Source organism: Lethenteron reissneri, chromosome 26 (genome assembly GCF_015708825.2).
Source record: "Lethenteron reissneri isolate LAM-NWPU_2019-01 chromosome 26, ASM1570882v1, whole genome shotgun sequence".
Classification (NCBI taxonomy): domain Eukaryota; kingdom Metazoa; phylum Chordata; class Hyperoartia; order Petromyzontiformes; family Petromyzontidae; genus Lethenteron; species Lethenteron reissneri.
In genome coordinates, this window is record NC_083804.1 from 9,124,475 (window position 1) to 9,147,274 (window position 22,800).

The following is a 22,800-nucleotide window of genomic DNA, read 5'->3' on the forward strand; positions in this document are numbered from 1 at the left end:
GTTTGTGTATCGTTGCCGTCAATCGTCCCCTCGTCGTCGTCTGAAACGCCGCACGAACTCCCTCCTGGATCTCTTCTCGTGGTGGGCAGACCTCGACAAAGGCATTCAGCTCCTGAACAGAACACAAACCACTCCCTATTTAGGCATCGCAGTGGAGTGGCGACGCGATGCAGTGCCCGTCTTTGTTCGATGGTTAACAGACGGTCGTTGGATCGTGGTCTTTCAAATGCGCTTCAGGGGCCGTCTGGAACGCTCTTCCCTCCGATATTAGAAAGTCACTGGGCGCTGTGCACTTTTACATAATCTAGATTGAAAATTAATTTCTTCAAAACTGATTTTTGTGTTTAGATTGTTGTCCTTCACCACGCGCATGCGAATAGCACGGTTGGCTACGTACGGTGCGAAAGAAGTTCAACACACCTGGGCAGTGATTAGCGAACGGTGCTATGAACCCGGCGAACCTGAGTTCGATTCCCGACCACGACTAACATCGGTGAGGTAGCGATATCTAAACATCCGTTCTGGGTCCCCCCCCCCCCTCCATACCAGCCCGCACTGAGCAGCGTGGTGAAGTATGGTCAAAAAAAACCTCTGACCAACACGGCGTGGAGAGAGAGAGGCCCCCATGTACGCAGTGAATTGGCAAAAGTGTCGTGCGATGTTGATCCACGCAGGGGCTGCCCCCTATTGTTGATAAGCGGTCACTGTAAGCCAGGGACCCAAACAACTCAACATGTCAACCCCAACTGCTGTACACACCGTGCGTTATATTGACCAAGATCCCCCGTACAGCCTCAACAGGCTGTTGGGGTAAGTGCTGTTTACGAGCGCCGATGAAGACTCGCACGGAACACGAGTGCAGCTGTTTACACGCCTCATCAGGTGCTCAATCGAGGCTGAGTCGACCTAGAGGATGCCCACGACTGGCTCAGATAATCGTCGCTGCTTGGTGTTGGCCGTGAGCGGGACTCAAACTCATGGTGGCTGTAACCGCTGCGACCACTGCTCACGAACTGAGACACGCGAGTCCACGCACTGACTCACTGACACACACGTGCTTCTGACAACGCACTGACACGGGCATTCTGCGGGTCTTCTGATAGACCCACTGACTCACGCACCACGTGATCCCACTGTTAGACACGGAAACCAACGCAAAACACATTCCTGCGGAGGGAGCTGGTAGGAACGTTGGGTTGCTCGGTCAATGGCCAGGGTCAACGGCGGCGTGGTGTATTCCGCAAATATGCCCGACTGTGAGGGCGGGCACAAGTCGGCGTGAGTAGGTTAAAAGTTGAGTTTTATAAGGGTACTATGAGGTGACCAGCCCCTCCCCACCCAGCCCCACCCAAACCCTTTACTATGCAAGTAAAAAATGTGTGTTTAAATATTTACGTTTTTTTTTATTTAGGGCCCCTGTATAACATATGCTACAGACCCCGCACTAACTTAATCCGGCACTGCCAGGCGATGCAGTTCAGGGGCCATCCATTTAGTAGGTCCGCAAAAATCTGTCAAAACTTGACCCCTCCCCCCTCCCTGTTCACACGCGGACTTTTTACACCCCCCCCCCCACCTGCGTACGTACAGCCTGACCCCCCCCCCCCCCCCCGAATCATATAGAACGGCCGATATTTAATCCACGCAGAAACGATGAAGGATGAATAATATTCACGTGTTTAAGCAAACAGATAGTCCACTGCCGGACTATCTAACTCATTTAAAGGCCAATGTAGACAAATTATTGTCGAGTCTTCACCCCCCCTTCCCCGTGTCCTATGCGTACGCACATTGTCAGTAGACCCTCTCCCCCCTCCATGCGTACGTACTCAATGGATGGCCCCTAACATGTCGCCTCCAAGTAGCGAGATGCGAGAAGCGAGGTGAGGTGGGCAAGACCCAGTGCATGGAGGAAGAAAGGCAAGTGTCGTCAGTCTGGGACCTGAACAGGGCCAAGGGATTGACAGACAGAGTGGGCAGCATAAGAGAAGGAGCGACCTCCCACTGACTCTACGCCACATGCCCGTGGCCAGGTGTGCGTGAGTGTCGCTTGTCTCGTGCGCAGTTCTTGCGTGGAGCGGTGGCGCAGTGGCGAGCGCGCTGCGATACAAACCCCCCCACCGTGTCTTGGGCCTCTCCTAGGTCGACTCAGCCTAAAATGAGTATCCTGCGTGCGGTGCGTAAACATCGTCGCTCGGGAGACAAAGGCGGCCGGGCGTGGTTGCTGGCCACCCACCCCCTCGTGTGCCGTGCCGGCCTTCATAGGTGCTCGTCGCTAACAGCACTTGGCCCCAAACAGTTCGTTACAGGCTATACGGGGCCGTCTTTGTCTTTTTGTTGTTTTTGTGAGTGGATATTCTTGGTTCTGTCGGTAAAGTCACGTAGATAGAAAAAAAAAAAAATTGTGAGTGGAGCTTGGCGCTCGTGGCCGTTTCATCCCCTCTCGCCGTCCCAAACATTCACACATAGCAACTCCTGACGTCCCGACGAGCTATAAACAGCCTCGTGATGGGGGTCGGGGGTAGAGGATGAGCGTAAGGGAGCAGCTGCCGACACAGATCGAGAGCAGTGTTCCAGTGACACTCCCAGCGGGCTCCGTCGAGAGCGTTAGGAGACCAGAAAATCTCAGCCTGGAGTTCGTTTTTGCGTTGCGGCGGCTCTGCCTGACATTTTAAGGTTTGTGTTTAATAGACAGAGAGAGATTGACAGAGGTTGAGTGTGGAGGAGAGAGAAGACAGTGAGCCACAGACAGGCCGGGTTGAATTGGCGAGACACTGAGACAGTGCGTACAGAGAGAACGAGAGAGAGACACACATTGACAGGGCCCTGAAGGAGTGACCGAGGGAATCTTGAGAGAGAGAGAGAGAGAGGAGGGATTTGAAGAACAGAGATCGTTCGACACATACCAAACAGAAACACAAAGAGACTCACACATCGAGTCTTGATAAGTTTACACAGACAATGAGAGCATTTTGAGAGATAGACACAGACGCCCATTATTATAGAGACACACGCAAAGATAGACACCCATAGATAAACTCACAAAGGAGGAGGAAACGGCAGAGAAGCTCAGAGAGGACAGAAAGAAACAGGAAGTGAGGATAGGGAGAGACAGAGATACAGGAGAGTAAAGGAGAGACAAGGAGAGGCAGGTGAGGCAAGAGAGTCAGGGAGAAGAGGCCATGGACTTTAGTCCGGGATTCCGGGATGCGCAGGCGATGGACAATCTTGAGAAGCAGCTGACGTGTCCCATCTGCCTGGAGATGTTCACCAAGCCCGTGGTGATCCTTCCGTGTCAACACAACCTGTGCCGCAAGTGCGCCAACGACATCTTCCAGGTGCGGAGCCCATCCATCATCTTGGCATTACAGTCGATTCGTGGATCTTAACCTGGGGTGCAGGCATCCCCTGGGGATGAGAGATGCTCTTTCTGGGAGTTGGGGGGGTGCGAGACATGGGCAGATTTATTTATTTAGAAGGTAAATCGTCGAAACACAAATTAAGGACGGGCGCGTAAGTACAACTACTTTGTTTCATCAAACATGTGTATTTATTCACATTGTAAAGCATATTCTTGGTTCTTTCGGTAAAGTCACGTAGAAGGGAAATAATAAAATATTTGTTTTTAAACAATGAAATTCTCACGACGTTTCGATTGCAACACAATCAATCATCATCAAGTGTGAAAACCACAGCAAGAAATTTTGAAAAAAGGGGCGGTTTTTTTCTTAACGTCAGCACCACGGACAACGTTGAGAAAAAACCGCCACTTTGTTCAAAATGTATTTCTGTGGTTTTCACACCTGATGACGATTGCTTGTGTCGCAATCGAAACGTCGTGAGTATTTTATTGTTTTATTTTTTATTATTTCCCTTCTACATGACTTTACCGAAAGAACCAAGAATATGAATCCCTGCAGTCACGAAAGCTTTACATCGGAATTGTAAAGCATGTTAACGATTGAGAAACCAAAGGGGTGCACGTCTGCAGTAGAGGTGAAGTTCCACTGCAAGGTGATCATCGATTACCCGGCGGCAACGGGCGTGGGAAGGATAATCACGAAATGATTATATATATATAAAAAATTTTGGCAAATTCTTGCGTAACATTATGTTTTAGGTGTTGTGTCTATGTGTTTTGTGTGTGTGTGTGTTTTAAATGTGTTTACGATGTGAAATTGGCATAAACAAACATGAAAATAGACAACAACCAAATCTCCTGCTGTATACAGTTACCGTATTTACTGTACCGTACTTACCACGAACATCTCGAAGATTCTGCACGGCGTGATGCTGTGCCTAGTTTACTACTACTACGACTACTACGACGACACAAACTTTACACGAACTGTGTTTGACTTTAGAGCGGTTTCGCCGGATCGACCCGGGACCGTCGGATAACGTTGGAAACAGCCGAATAATCGATGGTCAAACTCTATTGACGATTTAATAAGTGGTAGGCTTTCGCGACCAATATTATCCATAATAGAAGAGGTGTTTGGGGGGGGTTAGATCGCGTCGGTACGGACCGAAACAGGAGGATTTCTCCTGTTTCCTGAAACGTCGTAGTTTTGTGTTATTTTCTTTTAACCTATCTACGTCACTTTACCGAAAGACCCAAAGAATATGAATAGGAGGAGTTCTCGACAACTCTGCCTGGCCTCCTGGTGACGCTAGTTGTCGTTGTTGTAATTACCGGCGAAATGTCACGGTACTAGAATTGCAAACGTTGCAGTGGGTTTACTCTCCAACACACAACCGGTGTGCTGGACTAGTAACGAATTGCCTTGTTTTGTTTGTGTGACAAATCTTACTAATTGACTGTGTCGGGTGGTGTCGGGTTTAATGACAACAAAGTGGACAAGGATCGCCCTAATAGTATTTAACAGGCTGTTGGGGCAAGTGCTGGGAACGAGTAGCACCTATGAAGGCCAGCTCGGCACACGAGGGGGTGGGTGGACAGCACCACGCCCGGCCGCCTTTGTTTCTCCAGTGGCGATGTTTTTTTTTAACATCGCACCAGGTACTCATTTGAAGCTGAGTCGACCTAGGGGAGGCCCAGAACCGATTCAGATGATCAAATCCGGCGCTCCGAGTTCGTAGCGCAGTGCGCTACACTACCGCTCCACACAGATACATACGCACATACACACACGCGTACACGTTACGCAAGATTCCACCTGGGCTGTCACACCACTGACATTGTTCAGGTGGTTGGTGTGGAATGCAGCCTTGCTGTCATCACCGCATGTACTCTCAGTTTCAGTTTTTTCAGTTTCATTTATTTGGTATAGCCCTGTGAGCCATTCGGCTCTTGAATCGGGTGCAACCGCAACGAACAAAAAACAAAAACATGAACAAGACAACATCTTAAAGTGACTAAGTGCAAACAGAAAAATCCAGGAAAAAACTGCAGTCTTCCAAAAAAAAGCAACCGTACACCAACACTGTGCAAAAATTCCAATGAGATGCAAGTCAAACAACAACAACAACAACCACACGACAACTTAGATTAAAGCCATCATTCTAACTCCGTACTAAAACAAACAAACATGGCCAAACCAAAAAACTTTTCGAAATCACCAAAATAAAGCCATAAAAGCAATGTAACAGTGATCATAGGAACTGTGACCGAAATTTCACAATAATCGACGTAAACAACATGTACCACCAAACCCTGTAGCCATAGCTGGCTGCATGAGTCACTCCACAACAGCAGGCGCATCTCAGTGCGTGGGTACATGTGCAGTACTATACTGAAAGTAAGATGCAGACGTGGGGTCAGGTACATGACAATACTGAACTACTAAGTTGTGTTTTATTTTCAGAAGCCACCTGGCTACAAATTGATAGCTCTGGAAGTGGCTTATCATGTGCAAATGCATGGCAGCCAAATATTCTAAACGCATGTTTCTAAATGCGCGCTTCTGGGGTGTTACAAAAGCACGTGTTATCATGTACAGCACATGCGTACGTATGTTTAACTTCTTTCGCACCGTACGTAGCCCAACTGTTATAATCGGCACCAGACCCGGCCGCCTTTGTGTCCCCAGTGCTCACGTTACACACTGCAGCGATGAATGTACTCGTGTCATGTTCAGTCGATCTCGGCTTCTGGGGAATGCCAGTGTGGGTACATTATTACACACACCCACACGTCTTTTGTTTAGCATTTGGAAAGCATTGTTCAAGTGTGCCTGGGTTCAAACGAAAATTCCACATTCTTACGGCAAATAAATATATGCATAGGTCCAACCACACTGCATGGCCACCTCCTACAAAGTGGCACCAATCATTCCTCTGGGCATCGATACAATTATAACCCATTTATTGGAAAGTCTTGTTGTGGTCAGTTTCTAAACTCGTCTGCCTGCGTCAGTAAGAATAGTTTCTGGGGGACGTAATTGAATACATGTTGCTCAAGATCCGTGAACTCACGTGACCTTTACGCGTGCAATAGACTCGTCTGTACCCTCGTATATACAACGGTTTTCATGGGTGCCACGGTAGCGACATCTTAACTACCTCGCCTGGTCTACAGGAGGTCGTGGGCTCGATCCCGACCCTGACGCCTGCTGTGTATTTGGAGTTTGCGTGTTATTTTATTTTTATCCGGGTTCTCCGGTTTTCCTCTCCACATTTAGAATCAACGTGCGTTCAGAGTATTTGGCTGCTATAAATGTCCACGTGATGATAAGCCACTTCGTTGAGCTCTCATTTGTGGCCAGGCCGCTTCTGAAAAAGAGCTATCTAGCTCAGCGGGCCTTACTTGGTCAAATAAATGTAAATAAAGTTAGTTAAAAGTTCATATTCTTAGGTTTTTTTCGGTAAAGTCACGTAGGTAAAACAATCTAAATTAATAAAAGTAAAATAAAAATAAAATAAAAATCACGACGTTTCGGAGGCAACACAAGCTTCCGTCGTCAGGTGGAACCGTCACAGCACGCTTGCTGTAATCAAGTAAATCTCTCATTTAATTTCTCATTTACTTGATTACAGCAAGCGTGCTGTGACGGTTCCACCTGAAGACGGAAGCTTGTGTTGCCTCCAAAACGTCGTGATTTTTATTTAATTTTATTTTTACTTTTATTAATTTAGATTTTTTTACCTACGTGACTTTACCGAAAAAACCTAAGAATATGAATACTTGCAGTCACGAACGCTTCAAATCTAGAATTAGTTAAAAGTTATTTGAAAGTGACGGGTTTGCTAATGGCGTTCATACTGGCAATGCCACAGAGGCACTGAGCCAGAACGACTGAGACCCTGGTCTTGGTCCCTTGGCTGGGTTCGGGTGTCTCTCTTTGTCTCTCTCACGGATCCACAATGGCTGCGTGAGAGACACTGGAGCCGGCGCGGCTAAGATCCTGCGATCAAATCGAGGTTTCAGCCACCCGGGATTGAACCGGGTCGACACTACTCACTGGATGTCCTCGATGTGAGGACATCTGGTGAGTCGAGCTCACGAGCCTCTGGTGGTCCCCATCCACCGCATTGTCTGTGGTAGGACTCCTGTTAAGTGGAGGAGGCCAATAGTCAGAATGTGGCAATGGCCAGAATGTGGCTATCGCCTGATGCGGCTGGTTGTAATCACCAGCGAAACGTCGTACTCAAATTGTAAATGTTGTGGTTCCACGCTTCAACACACCGGTGGACTAAAGCAGTGAACTATTTGTCTTTTGTCAACGTGACACTTTTTTACTGATTGGCCGTGTCGGGTGGTGGAGGGTTACGACACATTTATAAATAACGCGATCTAAACCCCAAAACGTTGATTATGAATGATATTGGTCGCGAAAGCTTACGTGTTATACGTGACAAACCTTACTAATTGACTATGGCGGGTGGTGGTGGGTTTAACGACGCATTTATATTTACGCGACCTAACCCAAAAACACCTTCATTATGGGAAAGACACTTTAACTATGGATAATATTGGTTGCGAAAGCCGACGTCTCCTGCATTGGGCAATTGGGGCAATTTCGTTGCTAAGGATCGTTTTTTTTTTATGAAAAAAGCAACTCAACTGTTGGGTGTTTCTTTTTGTGTGTCTGTTGTGGTGTTAGAGAGTGCCGTTCAACGTGTGAAAGTGTGTAGTGTGTGCTCGTGTGTGTGTGTGAATCAGAGTGTGTGTGAATCAGAGTGTGTGTGAATAAGAGTGTGTATGACCGTGTGAGTGTCAACGTGAGTGTGAGTGCGTCCATTGTGAGTGAGTCCATGGCAGTGCGTGCAGCAGTAGTAAGTGAGACAGGAGAAGTACTTGTACACAAAATAAACACGCGGTCTTCAAGTCAATTAAACGAGTCGTAAAATCACAGCCGCACAACACCGGCGAGTGGCCGCTACAGAAAGACGCTTACATCTTGGAAGGTGCTAAAAGTGTGTCGACTAACCGCCGAGGTTGTAATAGGTCGCGCTATTTCCCCGACTTCCATCCCAATTATTTTTGAATGGACATAAAATCCAATTTCTCCAAGCAACTTTCGTCCGAATGATAAAACAGGCGTTAAGATGTTCAAACACACAAATAAGATAACATTTTGCAAGGCTTCACGTCTTCATTAACCACACGTACTTGTGGCGAAATATATGCAAACAAACAACCACTGATAATCTTGATTTGAAGCTGATAATATTTGCATTGTCCTTGAAACTGATTGGCCTGCACCAGAGACGGCCTTCTTGGTGGCCTCGCCTCGCCAGTGTTAGACCAGAGAACGCCAAGAGGCGAACAAAACAAAGATAATGTACGTATCAGAGTATGTATAGCTCGGGGTAAGCGGCTATATCGTGGGACCTTTTCGGCCACCATCAAAAACGATGATAAATAACAACATAGATCTTTGCCCTTTTCTGGCAATAAAAGAGCGACACTTATTCCGAATGATGACGATGACAAATTTGGGAGACTTGGCGATAAGCGTTGGGAGAAGAGATTCTCTGGATTAAACGTGGGGGGGTGGGGGGGCAGGGGGGGGGGCACGAGATTCCATCTCCTCCCCTCTCCGCTACGGAATGCGCTCGATTTAGCTCGGAGTTAGACCGCCGTCCGCTGCCACGCCGACTAAATTTGGACGGCGCAAATCTCGGGCAGCCGACGATAACCCCGGACCCCCCCCCCCCCAATGCTCCCCCCCCTCCCCCCCGTCCTTTACAGCTCCCCTCCCTGCCCCCACCGCTCACAATGAGTCGGGCATTAGCATGCGGCGTGACGATGTTAATGTCATCACCCTTTGTTTTAGCCACGGTTACAGTGGCTTCAGAGATGCTGTATTGGTTTTTTTCCACGACAGATGTGTTTTTTTAATTTGATGGACTTCATGAGCCACTCTGGAAGAGTGGAGAGGTCGACGTTGGTGCTAAGAGATGGGTGTGTGTGAGCTTGGTGGTTGCTAAGAGATGGGTATGTGTGAGCCTGGTGGTTGCTAAGAGATGGGTGTGTGTGAGCCTGGTGGTTGCTAAGCGATGGGTGTGTGTGAGCCTGTGGTTGCTAAGAGATGGGTGTGTGTGAGCCTGGTGGTTGCTAAGCGATGGGTGTGTGTGAGCCTGTGGTTGCTAAGAGATGGGTGTGTGTGAGCCTGGTGGTTGCTAAGAGATGGGTGTGTGTGAGCCTGGTGGTTGCTAAGAGATGGGTGTGTGTGAGCCTGGTGGTTGCTAAGCGATGGGTGTGTGTGAGCCTGTGGTTGCTAAGAGATGGGTGTGTGTGAGCCTGGAGTTTGGTGGTTGCTAAGAGATGGGTGTGTAGTGAGCCTGGTGTTTGCTAAGAGATGGGTGTGTGTGAGCCTGGTGGTTGCTAAGCGATGGGTGTGTGTGAGCCTGTGGTTGCTAAGAGATGGGTGTATGTGAGCCTGGTGGTTGGTGGTTGCTAAGAGATGGGTGTGTGTGAGCCTGGTGGTTGCTAGGAGATGGGTGTGTGTGAGCCTGGTGGTTGGTGGTTGCTAAGAGATGGGCGTGTGTGAGCTTGGTGGTTGCTAAGCGATGGGTGTGTGTGAGCCTGGTGGTTGCTAAGAGATGGGTGTATGTGAGCCTGGTGGTTGGTGGTTGCTAAGAGATGGGTGTGTGTGAGCCTGGTGTTTGCTAAGAGATGGGTGTGTGTGAGCCTGGTGGTTGCTAAGAGATGGGTGTGTGTGAGCCTGGTGGTTGCTAAGCGATGGGTGTATGTGAGCCTGGTGGTTGGTGGTTGCTAAGAGATGGGTGTGTGTGAGCCTGGTGGTTGCTAGGAGATGGGTGTGTGTGAGCCTGGTGGTTGGTGGTTGCTAAGAGATGGGCGTGTGTGAGCTTGGTGGTTGCTAAGCGATGGGTGTGTGTGAGCCTGGTGGGTGCTAAGAGATGGGTGTGTGTGAGGCTGGAGTGATGTACACTGTTCTGTGTTTCCATACGAGAGTAACTCGTCTGGCTCGAGTCATCTCTGTCCCTATATCACTCTCTCTGTGTCACACTGCTACCGCCGCTGTCATTCGGCCCCACGTCTTTAGTTTGATGGTGACCCAAGGCAAGAGGACCACAATGCAGTTCCTCGACAATTCGGGCTTTGCGGTGTTCAGTGTTCTGGGTGCTGCTTGAATATTTGAGGCTGTTTAAAGTCAAAGTCAAACTTACGATGGCGTTTGTCATTAGTATTCTCTGGACTTTGGCTGTTGTCAGGAGCTTAAGTGTTTACTGGCAAATACATTTGTATCCTTCTTATCAATTCCTCCAAACGGGTGGCAGCGCGGTTCGCAGCGTTCGGCGTTTTGAGACGCAATTGACGTGAACGGCGCTGTTTGATAACGGAAAAATATAACACGATTAAAATCATTATGATTATCCGCCTATGTTTTTTGCGCATCACGCACGAAGACCGACTTCGTTTTGTACACGTGTCTGTCTATCCGTGGCTTTTTTTGTGAATTATATTTTTTCCCGGCCTACAATTGTTTTTATGGCATGAAGGATTTTCTCGTTTTGGATAAAAAAATCACGACCACGTTGTGGGAAAACGAGAATGCGGAATTGCCTCCAGCAGAGATGAGCAGAGAGAGATGCTTAATATAAAGTATTAATTACTTTATATTATCCAGGAAAGCTTCACCAAGTCTCGGGACTTGTTTTTTCACGAGGGTCTTGCATTGCAATGTTTGGCCAATCAATTTTTTTTTATTTTGTGCGGAAGGAAAAGTGAAACGTCCGGAGAAAATTCCGGACACAAGAGGAGATCCCAATCACATACCCACACCGATACGTTAGCATCCTACATGCTGCACTGCACTCTCTATGCATTTGCCTCGTATTCTCTCCGAAACTTCTCTTTGCACGTCTTACTATTTCTCACCTTGCCCGTCTCGTTTGTCTCATGTCTTCCGTGTCACTCCATCCCCCGTACTCTTTGTTTTTTTCGGTAAAGTCACGTAGGTAAAACATAAAATGAATGAAAACGCTTAAGCGGTTTGTGCTTTCGCTACGTTGTCCCCACCTGAAGAAGGACGCTTGTGTTGCGCCCGAAACGTCGTGATTTAATTTAGTTGTTTTCATCAATTTAATTAAAATTTGTACCTACGTGACTTTACCGAAAAAACCAAAGACTATGAATCCTCGCAGTCACGAAAGCTTCAAATCCATCCCCTGTCTCTGTCTCATGCCCCTCGTCTCCCGACGTCGAAATACGTATCTTGCCTCAATTCCTCTGTCTCGCTGTGTCCCATATCTCCAGGTCTCTCCTCGTCTCTCCACGTCACCGCATATGTCTCCCTGTCTTCTTGTGTTCCATATCCTGGCTCCCTTTCTAAATCCCTCAACCAATGTCTTGAGCTCTCTCGCTGTCTCCCGCTGTCTCCAATATCCCCAGGCTCCACGTGTCTCTCCTTATCGCCCTCGTGTCTCCACGTCCAATATCCCCCGTCTCCCTCCACTCTCCGTCTCTTTCTCCCGGTACCTTCACGTCTCTTCCCTATCGCTCGAGATTCCAAGTCCGCTGTTTCCCCGTCTCTCTCGAAACAAAGACAAAGGTCCTCCGTGTAGCCTTAACAGACTGTTGGGGCAAGTGCTGTTAGCGTGCACTTATGGAAGCCGGCACGGCACACAAGGGGGTGGGTGGCCAGCACCACGCTTGACCACCTTTGTCTCCCTAGTGGCGATGTTTACACACCGCACCAGGTACTTATTTAAGGCTGAGTCGACCGAGGGGAGGTCCGGGACCGGTACAGATAATCGTCGCGGGTGTTGGCCGTGAGCGGGAATCGAACTCGGGCCGCCGGGTTCGTCGCGCAGCGCGCTAACCGTTGCACCACCGCTCCCCACATCTCGTACAGGCGTCGAACCCGTTCTGGCAGTCTCGGAGCTCGGGCGTGGGCTCCGGGGGTCGCTTCCGATGCCCGTCGTGCCGGCACGAGGTGGTGCTGGACCGACACGGGGTCTACGGCCTCCAGCGCAACCTCCTCGTGGAGAACATCATCGACATCTACAAGCAGGAGTCCACCAAGTGCGGGACAACCTCATCATGCACATCGTCCATTCACTCACTCACTCACTCGTCCATTGCACAGACCGTGAACTCAATTTCTCAATGCCTTATTCTTTCATTGACTCGTGGAGAACACCATCGACATCTACAAGCAGGAGTCCACCAAGTGCGAGACAACCTCATCATGCACATCGTTCATTTAATTTCGATTTAAAGCTTTCGTGACTGCAGGGATTCATCTTCTTGGTTCTTTCGGTAAAGTCACGTAGAATGGAAATAATAAAATAAAACAAATAAAACATAATATTATTACGTTTAAAAATTATTACGTCGAGGCAGCAACGTGGCCACAGCCCCACAACTGACCACATAACCGTGGTTTTAGAGTTTTTATTTTCTTAAATTTGGTTTTAAATTCGGGTCGTGAACAACTTAGACACACCGCATTGTTACGCATCAAACGATGGGAACTATGGTGGTTGATGTTCTGTTTTCTTTCAAGCTGTTTCTGGTTTTCAGAATTGTAATTATAGACGCAAGTTATGTTGTCGATTTAGAAAAAAAAACTCTCGTTGCTTGTTGTGAGCATGCTCCTCAACTGCCCCGAGCAATCGGCAGAGGAAGCGTATTTGAGTGCACATTCTGCTTGTGCCACCCAGGCACATGACCTTGTTTCGCAATGCACTTTGTAAATATGTCACCCAATATGTTGGCGCGGCGGCCTTAGCTACACTTTGTAAATGCGCTCACCCAGGCAGATGACACACTCGCAATGGGTACACTTTGTGAATGTGTCATCCATGGCAGGTGGGGCATTGCCTTGCGGCTGCACTTTGTTTACGTGCCAGCCACACGGATGCCATTCTCTTTGGCTGCAATCTTAATTTTAGAACTTTCGTGACTGCAGTAAATGATTATTTGGTTCTTTCGGTTAAGTCACGTCTAAAGATAAAATAATAAATTAAATTAAATAATAGCATACGACGTTTCGATTGCAACACAAGCAATCATCATCAGGTATAATGAAATAGCGACATAAAATCTAACCAGAAAACTATAGACAGACATATTAGCAGACAGATATCACCAAGATACATAGAGGGAGCAACACAGGAACCAGAGAGGGGTGATCATCTCTGTGGGGTGGCCTTAAATAGACAGAGGGGGGAGGAGGCAGAGAGAGGGAGGGGGTTAGAGAAAACATTTGCATATCAATGAGTGGTCCAAAAACAAGGTTCTGCAAGTGCGATGACACGGCAAGCAAGTCTGAAAATCAGAAGGACAAACTAAAATTCAATAACCTGTGTTGTATTACATTACATTTCGATATTTTGCTAGGTTATTGAATTTTAGTTTGTCCTTCTGATTTTCAGACTTGCTTGCCGTGTCATCGCACTTGCAGAACCTTGTTTTTGGACCACTCATTGATATGCAAATGTTTTCTCTAACCCCCTCCCTCTCTCTGCCTCCTCCCCCCTCTGTCTATTTAAGGCCACCCCACAGAGATGATCACCCCTCTCTGGTTCTTGTGTTGCTCCCTCTATGTATCTTGGTGATATCTGTCTGCTAATATGTCTGTCTATAGTTTTCTGGTTAGATTTTATGTCGCTATTTCATTATACCTGATGATGATTGCTTGTGTTGCAATCGAAACGTCGTATGCTATTATTTAATTTAATTTATTATTTTATCTTTAGACGTGACTTAACCGAAAGAACCAAATAATCTTTGGCTGCACTTTCTAAATATGCCACCGAGGATGACAACACATCGTCCTTGGGTGCACTTTTCCACATGTGTCACCTACCCTGGTCACTTCACCGCCATTGCCCTGACCCTCACCCCAATCTCCCCCTCCTCCCCCTCTTCCCCCACCCCCATGCACTTGGCAGGCCCATGAAGAAGACGGACCAGCCGATGTGCGAGGAGCACGAGGACGAGCGGATCAACATCTACTGTATCACGTGCGGCGTGCCCACCTGCTCCATGTGCAAGGTGTTCGGGGCTCACTCGGGATGCGAGGTGGCGCCACTGGGCACCGTCTACAAGAAGCAGAAGGTGACTTACATCTGTGGGTTGGGGGTAGAGGGGTGCCGGACTGGCTGGTGCGGGTAAGGGGGCTGGGGGCCGCGGGGTTGTGGGCCAAGGGGCGCTGATTGTGAATGTGTCACAGGTCACAACAACGCCCCCCTTACGATCAATCAATGGATTCTGGGTCATCCAGTTTGCTCCCACACCAAGCCCAACACTCGTTCGTGGCAATGACCAAGTGTCTCAATGTATATTGAACTTATTTCGCACCGCACGTAGCCAACCGTGCTAATCGGAGGCGCTGGGGAAGGACAGTTCTCAACAAAGGTAACAGGGACCCTCCTGACAAAGCGTCTTGAGGCTCAGTGTGAGGCTGCCCTGGGTAATTAAAGACCATGATCCTTCAAACGAGATTCGAAGCTTTCGTGACTGCCGGAATTACTCTTTGGTTCTTTCGGTAAAGTCACGTAGAAAGAAATAAAATTAGATAATAATAGAATACGACGTTTCGATTGCAACACAAGCAACCATCATTAGGTACGAATGAATGAGAAAACAAACATAGTAAACTTGGAAATATAATGCAATACAACACAGAGAGTCGGCCAACACAAGAGTCAACACCCCACCTGGTTGATTACGTTCTTCCAAAGATTGCTAAATTTGAGAGAGAGACAAAAAAACATAAATACGGAGACACACAGACAGACACACAAGCAGAGAGAGACACACACATAGGCATACAGGGGGTGGAGCGGTCGCGCAGTGCTTAGCGCAGTGCATTATGAGCTTGTTTTTCCCACTGAAGGCCAACTCCGTGGTGAGTGATATCCGAACCCGTTCCTGGCAAATTACTACCCGATTCAGCAACCCACACCGACCACCTCCGATTAGCACTGTTGACTTGGTACGGTGCGAAAAAAGTTCAACATACATACATGAGTTTTAACACGTAGGCTTTCGCGACCAATATTATTCATAATCAACGTTTTTGGGTTTAGATCGCGTTATTTATAAATGTGTCGTAACCCTCCACCACCCGACACGGCCAATCAGTAAAAAAGTGTCACGTTGACAAAAGACAAATAGTTCACTGCTTTAGCCCACCGGTGTGTTGAAGCGTGAAACCACAACATTTACAATTTGAGTACGACGTTTCGCTGGTTATTGCATCCAGCATCATCGGGCAAAAAACGTTGATTATGAATACAAACATGCGTGGTCAAATGGTCAAACAGTTCCCTCCAGCTGCACGACATTGCGAGGCCCTCATCCAGCAGTGGTTTTCGCAAAGGTTTGCACATCCCATCGCGTCAATGAGTAGGCTATCAATCTCTCCCCCCCCCCACCCTGTTCACACCCACCACATTTCTGCCGGTCGCGTGCCACGCGCAGGGCGACCTGAGCGACGGGATCGCCCTGCTCGTCGCCGGGAACGACCGCGTGCAGGCGGTCATCGGACAGATGGAGGAGACCTGCAAGGCGCTGGAGGTGCCGTCGCAGTCCACGTTTTATTCGGCGTTGCCGACTCGTCTCGGAAACGCGTTTGTCTTTTCTTTTGTAATCTTCGAATGTTTTCGTTCGAAAGTTCTGCTCTGCTTGGCTTCGCGTCGTAAAAAAATAAATTATTCGTCTGGAGGTTTTTGCAGTAAGCAGCACCTTGCCCCATGCGCTAATGTTCCGCGAAAGGAGATATCAGAGATTCCATTGAGATCCCTTCAAGTCACCTTTTTAAGCCACACCCGTAGGGAGTAATGTAATTTTTCGCATGCCCTAGCCACAGGGAAACCACAACAAAACTACTTTTTATTTTACTAGGTAAAGCCCACTGAACTATTAACTCTTTTTCAGAGGCGACCTGGCCACAAATGATAGCTCAAAGAAGTGGCTTATTATGTGGAAATTTATAGCAGCCAAATAATCTAAATGCATGTTTCTAAATGAGAAAAAAACCACGCGACAACGGGGAGAATATGCAAACTTCAAATAGACAGGCGTCAGGGTTGAGATCAAACCCACGACCTCCTGCAAACCAGGCAAGGTAGATAACATCTCGCCGATATTTTAAATTCGCAGAGAAAGAAAATATCCAAATTAGGTGACAAAGCATTGTCACTTAGTGTCTACAAGAAAATTTCATCACACTCAGAGCCAGGATTCAAACTTAGAATATCAGTGGTAGCTGTTCAATATCTTTGACTCGGATATTATGAATCCACCGAGAGATACACCCAGACCCAGGACTCAAACCCAGAACATCATCAGTGTCTCGGATAGAGCCATTCTGAACTCGTGAGAATGCCAAAGAAAGACACCCAGACCCAGGACTCCAACCCAGAATCATTGCCAACTCCCATTACTGCTAAATCAATGTCATTACAAATCCACCAAGAAACCAGGACCCAGTGCTTGAACTCAGAATCTCATCTGTACGAGCTCATCACTTCCAACATGGCCATTATGGAACCCCTGTGTTGACTTTTATCTTCTTGGTTCTTTCGGTAAAGTCACGTAGAAGGGAAGTAATAAAATAATACAAATAAAACATAATAAAATAATTCTCACGACGTTTCGGCCACAACGCAAGCAGCCGTCCTGTGTTGACTCTTCCATCTCCTGCAACTTCTCCTTCGACCTTTCACCTCACCGCCACCCCCCACCCCCCACCTCTTTCGCAGGCGAACAGCCGCCGCCAGAAGCAGATGCTGTGCGAGCAGTTTGACGGGCTGTACGCGGTGCTGGAGCACCGCAAGCAGGAGATGCTGCAGGCGGTGACGCGCGAACAGGACGAGCGCATGCAGCGCCTGCGCACGCACATGCGGCAGTACGGCGAGCACCTGGAAGTGGCCTCCAAGCTCGTGGAGAACGCCCTGCAGTCCATGGAGGAGCCCGAGATGGCACTCTTCCTGCAGGTGAGTAAGCGGCGTCTTCTCAATCTTTCAACAACAACATCTTCGTCGTCGTCACCATCATCAGCCAGCAGCCGTGACGCTGTCGAGCTTGCTGGCCCGTCCAACCGCACCGAGTCGTCCCACGCGCCGGGCAACGAAGTGGGGGGGTAAGGCAAGCGGTGGGGAAGTGGGGGGGGGGGGTCCAATTTCATTCCTTTCACCACAGGGCTCATGCCTACCATGCGAGGCCACGGGCATCAGCCATGATCTACCCGCTGTGGAATGAAGGCCACCACAAGCCGTCACCGCCTTGCACAGTCACCGGATGTAACGCATGACCTGGGTCACCGCGATGGCTATGAGATGTTAACTCCCTCGCCTGCTGTGCAGTAGGTCGTGGGTTCGATCCAGACCCTGACACCTGTGTATTTGGAGTTTGCACGTCTCTCTTTCCGTGGTCTCGTGGATATTTCTCCGGGTCCTCCGTTTTTTTCTCTCCATATTTAGAAACATGCGTTGAGAGCATTTGACTGATATACATTTCCACGTGATGAGGCACATGGTCGAGCTATCATTATGTGGCCAGTTCGCTTCTTATGAAGAGCTATAGAGCTCAGTGGGCCTTACCTGGCAAAATCAAAAATATTTTTTTTAAGTTTAGTTTATAACAAACCCACCTATCTCTACAATCCACCACAGTCCTGCACATGAGCCGATCTCGTCATCGTTTCATCTCCGCGGTCGATGTCTTCTCACTGCTGCCCAAAGTGCCATTACCCTGCTTTGCAGGCAGTATGATCTCTGTAACTCGAATTTGTTCTCTGAACTATGTGTGTCCGGGTGTGTTTGTGACTCAGCGTAAATATATCGCCTCGACGTTACTTAATTTATGTTCATCTTTTCCTCAGTAGCATTGTGGTGTACCTTTCTAATCCCTGCTGGTACCCTTTGCAAGTATTTATTGTATCAATATCATCCAACGAAACTTATTGATTGCGTCTTCAAATTTTGTGTGTGTTTTGTCTCTTATCAGAATGCCAAGCCACTCATTCAAAAGTAAGTATATCTTAAGTGTTATTCATAATGATGATGATTATGACCATAATACTGGTAATGGATAGTCATGATAACAATGATGATGATGATAATGAGAAAGACTACAAATATAATAACAACAATCACGATGGTGATGATGATGTTATGTGATGTGATTATAACGCTGCTGCTGTTGCTGGTGATGATCATAGTGATGTCATAGATCTTTAAGATTAAACCAATGATATTCACAATCACGTAATAATAAGAGTGATGACTACAACGATGTAGATCACACTCAACAAATGACAATTCCGAAAAAAAAATGCAACTATATAGCGTCTAAATGCAATTTAAAGGGTGAAATGGTGGGGCGAGGTAGGGGGTGGTGGGGGCTGGTCAGGGCAGGGAGACATGAGAGAGCAACACCACGGCACTGCTAACGGTCATCAATAAACAATAATGTCAATCGTGATGACGCGAGTGGTGATCCAACAATCATTCTGATGACGACGACGACGATGATGTTGTTGATGGTGAGACGACGTGACGAGGGTTAGGAGATAATTGTTTTTTTACCCTTCTATCTGGCAACAAAACTGACACCTTTTTTTACAAGGAGTCATGTTTGCATAGACCACAATACCTGCAGTCATAATGCTAACAAAAAACATAGCTCTGATAATGTGCACTGTCCTTGAAGTTGATTGGTCCACACCCGAGACAGCTTTCCTTAGAGCCTAGTCTCACATGGGTTGGACCAGATGACGCCAAAAGGCGCACAACTCAAAGACAATGCACCATCAGAGTATGAGAGCTCGGGGTAAGCAGGGTGGCAAATGAGGTTCCAATGGTGAGGGTTAGGAGGTTGGCCCATTTCTCGACGCCGGCCGTGTTTCTCCACGCAGGATCATCGAGTCGTCCCAGGCGACCCACATCCAGAAGATGGAGCCGGGCTTCGAGAACATGGACCGATTCATGGCCAGCTTCGAGCAGGAGGAGGCCCTGCTGAGGAGGATCACCTTCCTGAGCAGTGCGTAGAGCACGGTCACGTCCCCTCCCCTCTCCTCGCCGTAGCAGACCTGGTGGTCTCACCTCTCTCGTCCATCGCCCGTATTCCCTTCGCTGTAAGGGATGACGGAATTGGTGGCGATGGAACAGCAGCCGAACGAGCGAGCACTGCCAGAGATGGAACGACGCAATAAGCGTCTGTGCAGGAGCGGAATGGACTTACGGCATCTCGAGACCACGGTGGAGGGTGAATATGTTGCCAGGCCTTCATCCAGCGATGGATTTCACACAGCCGTTGGTGACAATGATCTGTGTTTCTGTTGCCAGCTGTTCATGCTGGCCACTGTTTCTCAGTGTCGGATGTCTCCAGTATCAGCTATATTGCATTTTTATTGCCGCTTATCCTTGAGGTGTCTCCACCGCTAGCCATCGATCGTGTCAGCCGTCTCAAAGCTTTAGTTGTCTCCAGTGTGTTTCTATTTCCCAGAGACAAACTCCCCAGTGTCAGCTGCTTCCCCGTGCATCTCACAGCGAGTGGCGGAGGCGGAGGTGAGAAGCGAGACGAGGAGGAGGAGGATGAGGAGGTGTTGGTGGAGGAGGTGGAGGTGGTGTACACGGAGGGGGAGGATGGGCAAGCGGACGACTCGGTCGAGCAGGGCGCTGGCGCCGTTGGAGTCGGGGTGCAAGCGGGGCCCAGCGGGGTCAAGGGGGCGACGGGGGAAGGGACGCGAGCCCCCCGTGAAGACGGAGAGGTACGTCAACGCATCACCACCGTCAGGGGCTATCGTTGTTTGTTGTCGGAGTAATCATTGTCATCACAGTATAAAGTTCATCATGTCACAATCATCGTGTTATCATCGTCACCATTCTCACATTGTCATCATCGTTATCATCCTCTTGAGTACTGGGTTTCATCAGTGTAGCTTAAACCCGGATTAAATTCCAGGATCTCGGTATTGCTGACTCTGGCCCATAAGCCAGCCAGCTACCTCCGAGTTCCTACTGCAAGTTCTGTTTCCCGCTATTAATCTCCCACTCCCCATCTGCCCGTCTCCCACTCCCCCAGCCTCAAGCTGCGTTGGATCCGCATCTGGCCGATTCCAGCACAGGGGAGGCGCCCAGCCGGCACGTGTTCTCCTTCCCGTGGCTCAACACCGCCAAGCACTGATCGCAGGGAAGCCGTGTTCGCCGTCTCGACCATCTCGCCCCGAGTGAGAGGCAGAGAGTGGGGATCGATCGGCGCCTTGAGTCACCCAAGTCATCTCGGTCAACCCACGGCACCTGGTCCTGTCCCGTGGACTTCTGTTCAGCCGGCGAGCCTTCGACACTTCACGCGGCCTCAAAGTGCACGTAGCCTGGCACGAGCGTCGTAGTTGATGGGCAATAATGGGAGAAGGTAAATGAGGGGGAAGGAGGTCATAATTTGTATGATTGCGATGGAGAGGAGGCAACTAGCAATTGATGAATGAACTACATTCAATTCTTGTACTCAGGATTAGTGCATTGCGTTGTGCATTTAGAAATTGACTATTTACATTGATACATATTATATGTTTATGTGCATGCCTTTAGGCTAATGGAACAAATGAGAGGCTACATGCAAAAACATACGGACAACGATGCAAACGAGACAAAGAGTAATCGATTATTTATTTGAATGGTGAAGCTGAATAATAGAAATAGAATCATTGAAAGGGTGAATCGTCATATGGCCTGTGGAGAGGGAATACAGTGTAAGATGTAGGGGCGACATCAAATGAGATGCATGCAGAAGTGCAAACACTTCCTGTGGATTCATTTAAATTTTGTAACATTTATTAATGGGAATTATTTTCCTTTTCCCAGAAAATGCTTTGCTGTTTAGCTGAACGTTGCTCTACTGTTCGTTAAAATTAAATTCCTTCCTGCTCAAACGAGCATTGTATGGCATTCACTTCTGTAGGTGGCCCATAGCCAGAGGTGGAAATTCCACATTCCCATGGCAGGGGCCAGTTTATACACGGGATGACCACAATTCACTTGCCACAAAGTGATACTCATTTTATCGTGCTGTGAATGGGATGCTGGGCTGATTGGATACCCGATCGAGAATTCAACTTAAAACCTTCTCATCAAGCACCTAAGCACATATAAGTGTCAATTGATGTACTTTCATTTCTGAAATTATACAAAAGCCATTGTTTCTTTACATATTGTGTAGGCTCGGTTATATGAAGGGGTCGTACATCTATCTCTCTGTCGGCGTCAGCTTAAACTGACAAAGAGGTTTTTAAATAAAGACACGAGCTATATTAGAACATCTTTTTTCGTGCAGATATTAACTTGGTATCTTGCGGGGTTTTTTGTTTGTTTTAAACTTTCCCAGAATACATTGTTTCCGTTAGTGCGTAGCAATATTTACGGAGCGAAAGTCACCGTGCCCAGCTATCGTCACTCAGTGGCGCCTCATTCTCACTTATTCCCAGCGTGCGATTGGGCCGCACAGGCCAAACTAGATGCGGCTAAAAAGAAACCAAAGAGTATGAATCCTTTCAGTCACGAAAACTTCAAATCTAGAATTAGATGCGGCTGTTTTGGTTGAGCCAAATAACGATAATCACACACTGGATTTCCATTGAATAGTAAAAAGAAGAAAAAATTGGGATTATTTTAATTAAAAAATATATTCGTACACATTGGGCCACTTGTGTGCTGTGATTTGTGCACCGTTTTTCACAGTCGCGTTACGTGTCGCCTATTTTACAGTAAATGACTGCTGATAACTCCGTGAGCATTGAAAGTTTACACGTCGCGTTACCACTCTGTAGGGAGATGTTAAATAAACCCTTGTGGCTGCTCTCTTGAGCCACCGTAACATTGCAGTTGAGGTCGACACTTTGTTTTTACCAGTGAATCCGGCCCACGTGTCTCTTGAGCAATGTCTATTAATAATACTGTGCACAACAAGATGTAAACATGCTGAGATGTAAACGGTCACAGCGACGAGGCTTTGTGAGCTTATACCCGCTAGTGCGGGGCCTGTAGTATGTTATAAAGGGGCCCTTAATAAAACAAAACTAAGATTAAAACACTTTTTTTACTTGCATAGTAAAGTAATTGTATTTTTTCATTTGCTTTACAGCCAGATAATACGACAAATCGCTAACATTAAACACCCAGTCGTTCATAAAAGTTGAAGGCAGTATAGTACTATAGTAATAGAGCAAGTGCGGTGCCCGTAGCATTTGCAGCTACTTGTGCGCCTAGGATAATCCGGTACTGCACACACACATCACTTGTGTATGTTTACAGCAGCTTCTTTCAGATCGTTTTCGTCTTCTCGAATTCATATTGAAATTGTTCTATTCGCGAGCTTCAGTGTTCAACCGCAACTCTGGCAGAGCAGCAGTGTGC

The 22,800-nt window shown here is 47.8% G+C and overlaps 1 protein-coding gene across 4 annotated transcripts; it reads left to right on the top strand.

The window, feature by feature from the left end:
• Positions 1 to 2,188: 2,188 nt before the first annotated feature.
• Positions 2,189 to 21,323, top strand: LOC133347618 (tripartite motif-containing protein 54-like). 4 transcript variants are annotated; one of them, XM_061560047.1, is made up of 10 exons: positions 2,189 to 3,338; positions 12,288 to 12,457; positions 14,332 to 14,497; positions 15,866 to 15,961; positions 17,149 to 17,382; positions 18,395 to 18,417; positions 19,305 to 19,429; positions 19,529 to 19,654; positions 19,939 to 20,159; positions 20,474 to 21,323. In XM_061560047.1, the coding sequence occupies exons 1-10, from the start codon at positions 3,183 to 3,185 to the stop codon at positions 20,573 to 20,575; spliced, it is 1,419 nt and encodes a 472-aa protein (XP_061416031.1). In that variant the 5' UTR covers positions 2,189 to 3,182; the 3' UTR covers positions 20,576 to 21,323. The 4 variants fall into 4 exon arrangements, with proteins under 4 accessions (XP_061416031.1, XP_061416034.1, XP_061416032.1 ...); XM_061560048.1 differs by lacking the exon at positions 2,189 to 3,338 and adding an exon at positions 3,876 to 4,014; XM_061560049.1 differs by lacking the exon at positions 2,189 to 3,338 and adding an exon at positions 3,876 to 3,996.
• The last annotated feature ends 1,477 nt before the right edge of the window (positions 21,324 to 22,800 follow it).